The sequence below is a fragment of the Mercenaria mercenaria genome, chromosome 9, assembly GCF_021730395.1.
Source record: "Mercenaria mercenaria strain notata chromosome 9, MADL_Memer_1, whole genome shotgun sequence".
NCBI classification, from domain to species: Eukaryota; Metazoa; Mollusca; class Bivalvia; order Venerida; family Veneridae; genus Mercenaria; species Mercenaria mercenaria.
This window is the reverse complement of record NC_069369.1, coordinates 28,153,483-28,161,735: the sequence shown is the minus strand read 5'-3', so window position 1 is coordinate 28,161,735 and position 8,253 is coordinate 28,153,483. Positions and strand designations below refer to the sequence as shown.

Here is an 8,253-nt window from a genome sequence, read left to right as displayed (position 1 = left end):
AGGCCATTTGCAAAATAACGGGGAGGTCACTCTAACCGACTTCTTTCTTTTTTATCAAAAATTACCTCCCCTTCCTCCATCGACGCCATTTGCAAAATAAAGGGGAGGTCACTATAGCAGAATCTTTTCTTCCATCCAAAGTTACTTCCCCTTCCTCAACTCCATTTGCAAAATAAAGGGGAGGTAACACCGACTTATTTTCTTCCATCTAAAGTTACTTCCCCTTCCTCCCTCAACGCCAATTGCAAAATAAAGGGGAGGTCACTCTAACAGAATCTTTTCTTCCGTCCGAAGTTACCTCCCCTTCCTCCCTCTACGCCATTTGCAAAATAAAGGGGAGGTTAATTTCTAACCGACATTTTAATTTCTACCAAAGTTACTTCCCCTACCTCCCTCGATGCCATTTGCAAAATAAAGTGGAGGTCACTCTTACCGAGTTTTTTTTATCAAAAGTTACTTCCCCTTCCTCCATCCACGCCATTTGCAAAATAAAGGGGAGGTCACTCTAACAGACTTTTCTTCCATCCAAAGTTACTTCCCCTTCCTACCTCAACGCCATCTGCAAAGTAAAGGGGAGGTCACTCTTACCGACTTATTTTCTTTCATCCTAAGTTACTTCCCCTTCCTACCTCGACGCCATTTGCAAAATAAAGGGGAGGTCACTCTCACACTTACCGACTTCTTTTCTAACAAAAGTTACTTCCCCTTCCAACCCTGACGCCATTTGCAAAATAAAGGGGAGGTCACTCTAACCGACATCTTTCTCTCATCCAAAGTTAGTTCCCCTCCCCCCTCCCTCCCTCGACGCCATTTGCAAAATAAAGGGGAGGTCACTCTAACCGACTTCTTTTTTTTCATCCAAAGTTACTTCCCCTTCCTCCCTCGACGCCATTTGCAAAATAAAGGGGAGGTCACTCTTACCGGCTTTTTTATCAAATGTTACTTCCCCTTCCTCCGTCGACGCCATTTGCAAAATAAAGGGGAGGTCACTCTAACAGACTCTTTTCTTCCATCCAAAGTTATTTCCCCTTCCTCCCTCAACGCCATTTGCAAAATAAAGGGTAGGTCACTTTTACGGAATTATTTTCTTCCATCCAAAATTACTTCCCCTTCCTCCCTCGACGCCATTTGCAAAAAAAAGGCGAGATTACTCCAACCGACTTTTGTTTCCATTCATAGTTGCTTCCCCTACCTCCCTAGACGCCATTTGCAAAATAAAGGGAGGTCACTCTAAACGTCTTCTTTTCTTCCATCCAATGTTACTTCCCCTTTCTCCCTCGACGCCATTTGCAAAATATAGGGAGGCCTCTCTAGCCGATTTATTTTCTTCCATCAAAAGTTACTTCCCCTACATCCCTCGACGCCATTTGCAAAATAAAGAGAGGCCACTCTAACCGATTTATTTTCCTCCATTAAAAGTTACTTCCCCTTCTTCCCTCGACGCCATTTACAAAATAAAGGGAGGCCACTCTAACCGACATATTTTCTTCAATCAAAGTTACTTCCCCTTCCTCCCTCGACGCCATTTGCAAAATAATGGGAGGCCACTCTGACCGACTTATTTTCTTCAATTAAAAGTTACTTTCCCTTCCTCCCTCGACGCCATTTGCAAAATAAAGGGGAGGTCACTCTAACCGACATTTCTGTTTCCATTCATACTTGCTTCCCCTACCTCCCTCGACGCCATTTGCAAAATAAAGGGAGGTCACTCTAACTGACTTCTTTTCTTCCATCCAAAGTTACTTCCCCTTCCTCCCTCGACGCCATTTGCAAAATAAAGGGAGGTCACTCTAACCGACTTCTTTTCTACCAACAAAAGTTACTTCCCCTTCCTCCCTGGACGCTATTTGCAAAAATAAAGGGAGGCCACTCTAACCGTCTTATTTTCTTCCAAAGTTAATTCCACTTTATCCTTCGACGCCATTTGCAAAATAAAGTGAGGTTACTCTAACCGACTACTTTTCTTCCATCCAAAGTTACTTCCCCTTCCTCCCTCGACGCCATTTGCAAAGTAAAGGGGGGCCACTCTAACCGTCTTATTTTCTTCCAAAGTTACTTCCACTTTGTCCTTCGACGCCATTTGCAATGTAAAGGGGAGGCCACTGTAACCGACATTTCTGTTTCCATTCATAGTTGCTTCTCCTACCTCCCTCGACGCCATTTGCCAAATGAAGGGAGGTCACTCTAACCGACTACTTTTCTTCCATCCAAAGTTACTTCCCCTCCCTCCGTCCCTCCACGCCATTTGCAAAGTAAAGGGGAGGTCACTCTAACCGACTACTTTTGTTCCATCCAAAGTTCCTTCCCCTTCCTCCCTCGACGCCTTTTGCAAAATAAATGGAGGCCACTCTAATTGACTTATTTTCTTCCAAAGTTACTTCCCCTTCCTCCTTCGACGCCATTTGCAAAATAAAGGGAGGTCACTCTAACCGACTTTCTCCGTTTCCTTTCTTCCCATTCCATAACCGACTTTTTTTCATTCAAAGTTACTTCCCCTTCCTCCGTCGACGCTATTTGCAAAATAAAGGGGAGGTCACTCTTACCGACTTATTTTCTTCAATTCAAAGTTACTTCCCCTTGCTCCATCGACGCCATTTGCAAAATAAAGGGGAGGTCACTCTAACCGACTTTTTTTTCATCCAAAGTTACTTCCCCTTCCTCCCGCGACGCCATTTGCAAAATAAAGGGGAGGTCACTCTAACCGACTTCTTTTTTTCATCCAAAGTTACTTCCCCTTCCTCCCGCGACGCCATTTGCAAAATAAAAGGGAGGTCACGCTTACTGTCTTCTTTTTTTTTCATCCGAACGTGATAATACACTAGTGTAATAAAGCTTTCATGTCGTTAACAGTATATGAGACGTTGGTCAAACTGACTTGTTTATGATAGTAAAATAAAGTACGGTTGTTTATGTTTCGACAGGAAAAGCTAACATGTGATAAAAAGAATGTTACATTTGTGATTTTCCGCATTGAATTTATTAACTTGTTGAATTAAATTGATAAAATGCTAGGCAAAGCCTCGCATTTTATTATTATATTCAACTTGTTTAATAAATTTAATATAAAAAGACACTCATGTAATATTCTCTGTTTATATCACTAGAGCGAAACTTCGCCCTTGGAACATCGGTTTCCGTTGATTTTATTGAGAATAGTTTTTCAGAAGCTTCCATCGTGTTTTTTATACAACTGAAATTGTGTGTATCACGTGGTACACATAATATGTATTGAAGACATTACTAGCGATTGCAATAAGTTATTTGGTTTCTAAAACTTGCTGTAAATATGCCATGTTCATGCGCTTTGTTATGGCTGCACTTATTTATCAGAGGATGAAGAATCTGGAGGATGAAATTTGCCATTTTGCACTAACAAGTGCAGTGAGTTTCATTTTCCCGTCTCTAATTCCATTGGAGGCGGAGCAAAGCACCGACCCAAAAATCTTGTTAACGCATTTATGACATGAACGCAGTAATCAAAAGGAATTACGCACAAACTGGACGAATCATCCACAAAAGTTCAACAGTACTGGCAATACGTATATGGTGCAAGTTTATGTTTCGAATAGGAACACTTGTTTGAGAAAAAATAAAGGTCGCTACTGGTACAATTAAGGACATGTATTGCATCCTTTACTTGTAGAGAAAGGTTGGTATATGTTGGAAAACAGACTGTATACACTTTGCATACTCATTTGATTGGGTACTATTAAGATTTAAAAACTTTTTTCAGTGTTCATGCGAAATTAACGGCAGAATAGGATCGGCAGAGCCATGAATCGCGCTAACGATTTGTGTTTAATTTGCCGATTATATCCTGTCATTCATTTCAGATGAACACCGAAAAATATATTTCATTTCTTATATTTACATTATATTTCCTTTCCATTTGTAAACAAGATTATATTATAATCTGCATACATTTTGTTGCATTTAATATCAAAATCAGCTTCCCGGCCATCCTGTTCACCAAACGCAGCAACTGCGACGTCATCTAAGGAACGTTTTCACTGACTATACGCGGACGTCGTCAAAACAGCGGCCCGTTATCACTAAGCAGCGTTGACGTAACGTTCGCGTCTTTCCTTTTGCTGTTCATACGAAATGAACGTCATAATTTTCAATGGAAAGGAACTAAGGGCGAATGTAAATATTATATGTTGCATATCAATATTATGTTTGTTACTGATTATGCACAAGTCACACTTACTCATTAACTAGTATTCGTATATACTTGTAATTGTATATAGCTTTGTTTTCCTGTGCTGCTAGTCGGTAAACAATGGCATTTCTGTTGATAGATCTACATGTACATTGTTATAAATGAATATGTAGAGTTGTGAAACAGTGTTAAGGTAGGATGTCATTTTAGTGAATTTCCCTGTAGTTGAGTGTTAGTAAATGATTTCATCAAGAACAATGCTATAAACATTATATACTGCATAAATCTCTTGAGCATATCCGTCTACTTCGACGGTGAGTTAGTGTTTACGTCTGCCTAGCGACCTAGCGTCCTAGCGGCATAGCGTCCTAGCGACCTAGCGACCTAGCGTCCTAGCGACCTAGCGTTCAAGCGACCTAGCGACTATTATATACTTTACTAAGGCTTACTATAGGTAGTATCAAAATTACACAGGGCAAATTCATGTAACCCGACCAGGACCAAGAACCGGTAGCGGGAAAATGATCAGGTTTTTTTTTTACATCGCCAGGGATGTGTGACATTGTTCGTTAATGTCAAAACTTTATATGATTAACTAATGCAGAAAATCGAATACTCGTTGTTGTAATTGGGTACATATATACAACACATAACCTATTAAACGGCAATGACGTTCCTAAAAAGGGTAAATAGAAAACATAAGCCCAGATTGGTACTCGATCTACGCTATCGTACAATAATAGTCTATAAAGTGCTAATACCCACTTCAAGCCCGCCAGTGCCGTAGGGTAAGTGTATAATAGTTACCACATCAGTGTGACATCAAATTCAAACCATCATTCATAACGCCTTGTATAGACAACATAATTTACTGTAATATCAGAATATTAGAATATCTAAATACAAAATGTATTATATGTTTTTCTCTGTTCATTCTCAGGGTTCTACACACAACCAGAACATACGGTATCATGTCTCCTTTGATATTCAAATGTAGATAACTTCGCAGTACTTCTGAACACATTTGTTTGCATTTTTTTTATTACAAAACTCTATGAAGACAAGGTAGTCTGTGTACATGCCATTGGCAGTTTTGCTAAAAGCAGGCATAAAGCTTACACTAACAAGGCATAAAAGCTATTTCTAAAAGATTTCTTACCATTATGACATGACAAAAATACGTAATCTTCAATTTTAGTTTCATAACATATAGTCTGATATATATTTACAATTATTACATGCTCGTTTCTTTTCTCCGTTGATTTACAATTTTACCGGAAACGTTAATATTTTTCCATTCACTGACGCCTGAATTTCATATCGGGTGCGTGACGTAATTCAACGTGTCGTTGTATTAATTCTTTATTTAGTCTTATTCCACTTGTTGAACAAAATTATAAAATTTACATTACATTTATACGTGTAGATGCGTATGTAATAAAAATGTTATTATCTTAGCATCATGAAATTTGCACTCGTTCTTTAGCGGTAGAATATTGCGCTCCTGAAGTCGCGCAATATTACCGCTGCAGAACTCCTGCATATTTCACGATACAAAGCTAATAACCTATAAATATGGTCTGAAACGCTTCTGTGACATACTGGATAGTCGGCATAAGCAAATTCATTTACACTCAAAGCCAGCAAGATAACGAAGACAATTACCAACAACAAAACATGTTTTCATCCGCACTGGAGCATTTTGACCATTACACAGAGGCAGAAGTAGAAAGTAAATGTATCCAAACACAAGAAAAACAGTGCAACTATGTAATGATGTAAATATATGGATGACATAAATTAGATGTTGAATATTGTCATTTGTCATGATTGATTAAACACGTTATTTCCAAACTTTAATACGATGAAATCACACGTGAATGATAGCAAAACAATAATGAAATTATACAGGAACCGATCCAGAGTAACGTGTCTATTCTTTTAATAATTTCATTCAGCGACCTACCACATTGAATATTGTACAGAATATATCTTCCGCTCCGCGCAAGAAAATTTTACATTTGCCGTTTAGCTACCTTAAATGCAAATATATGAAACGTCAGCTAGGGCATATCAGTGCAAGCTGGTGCACTGATATGGCATATGCCAAAAGATAATACATACAGAACGTCGACATCTAATCTGCCCTTAGCCTGTCTAATAAAAGTACAAAACAGTACAAATAAACATTGATTATCAGAGATTGAAAAATTAAGATGCCATAATATTTATAAAATATGGCGCTTATTAACTTTTTTGTTGCACACACGTTATGAACGTTTATACAGCTCAAGGGAGACACAAAGGAAGCGAATATTAAATCCCAGACACAACAAAATGCTTCTCAATGTTAGGCAATCATTAAAAATATGGTACAATTATAAAAGGTGTGTTAAACATGGCGTCTCGTCTTTATTCTGATTAATATGTGAATACACGTCGACTTTATTATACAAATTTACTGACATAAGATTTCTACAAGGTTAGCAGACCGAGTACGTAACCAAATATTTTCTGAGGTCATCATTATCTTAGGACCAGTTAGCCTTTCCTTAAGCATTATTTATCATATGATACGTTCGACTTTATCAAATGTCTATAAGAAAATGTGATGTATTCAAAAATACCTACTACTGTATCATACGTTTCAGATGATCATGTACTGTAAAATCATTTAATTTCGTGGGCACGAAATTTCGTGGTTTTGGTCAAAACGGCAGTTTCATGGGGATATAAATTCGTGGATTTCAACTTTTGAACATAACACGAATGGGAAGTTTACTTGTTCGTTGGGATTAAATTTCGTGGATTGACTCAACCACGAAATCCACGAAAATTAGTCCCCCACGAATATTAATGATTTCACAGTATTTTAGCACCACGCATGCAAAACATATCTATTTATCAACTTCGGTATTAACTTTCTAGAATATAAGGTATTATAGAACTAATGTCTACAACGCAGATTTCTTAAATATACACAGTTCTGGATAAAATAATGCATCAAAGTTTTTACAAAACAACAACTACTTGATGTAGCAATCTTTGTTTATACATGCCAATGCATTAAACATCGATATCTGTAATTTTGCTGGAGCCTTCTTTGTGCAATGCCAGGACAAGCTTATCAAACGACGAAGGAGGGGCTGTCATTCTGTTTGGTTCTGCCGTTATTTCAGAGTCTACTGGTTTGTCGTGGACGGCAGTTTGTGCATTCGTTTTCGCAGAGATGCTATTCATAGACTTGAAGCTTCGGTGATGTGGCGGAAGCAGTTGCGATGCATTTCTAGTTAGCGTAGAGAGAGAAGAATCAAGTCTAACGCTTTCTGGTCTAAACCAATTTGGATTGCTCCACATGTTTGTTGTTTCCGCTAAAGTAGAGGGAGGTGGGGCACTTCCTGATGCAGGTTCAAGTAGTATAGATCCACTGGATAATGGCCGTTCATGAGGGTCGCTATCTGCCATGTACGTCTTTTTTATTTTCTCTTCCATAAGTGATACACTGTAAAAAGAAAACAAAGTGGTTACGATCAATGCATTACCGTGCATAACCTGATTTTTAGTGGAGAAGCAAGGCCTGTTTGTAAAACTCATATGAACCAACTGAAACAATAAATCGGAAGTCGTTACAAAATTCTAATATAATTTTGAGGATCGCAGCCCTATTTACTATACGGTTATTTATCCACAAATATTATTCGAATAAAAGTATTCATGGCGGTGGCACCAAAATCAAATGTGTAACACACAGACATGAGAAAATCAAATAAATCAAATACATTTAAATTTATCCAAGTTAGGGGCCTCCGTGGTCGAATGGTCAATACATCTACCCGCCTTAATAAATCAGGAATTGTATTTTATTATTCATAGGTTATTGAAGAATTTTAAAGCTAACGGTCATTTTTACATTGATATTTGAACTGCTCAATAACAAAACATACATACAATCAACCGTAACAGTTTCCTATGTATAGACCTAAGCCTATCTAAGACCGTTTCCAAACTAATGATCAATATGGCATTGAATTACTGTTCCAAAACGGAGGTTCTTCTGCCTACCAAATACATTCCTTAAGACGTTTCATGTT

General features: G+C 38.2%; 1 protein-coding gene across 1 annotated transcript in view; it reads right to left on the bottom strand.

Annotated features, from left to right (window-relative positions):
* Window positions 1–5,511: 5,511 nt before the first annotated feature.
* The window catches only part of LOC123546793 (uncharacterized), a 53,015-nt gene continuing 50,273 nt past the window's right edge, over window positions 5,512–8,253 (bottom strand). The window contains exon 48 of the mRNA XM_045333353.2: window positions 5,512–7,664. Coding sequence (XP_045189288.2) covers window positions 7,229–7,664 — 436 coding nt within the window. The 3' untranslated portion in view covers window positions 5,512–7,228. The remainder of the gene's footprint in view (window positions 7,665–8,253) is intronic.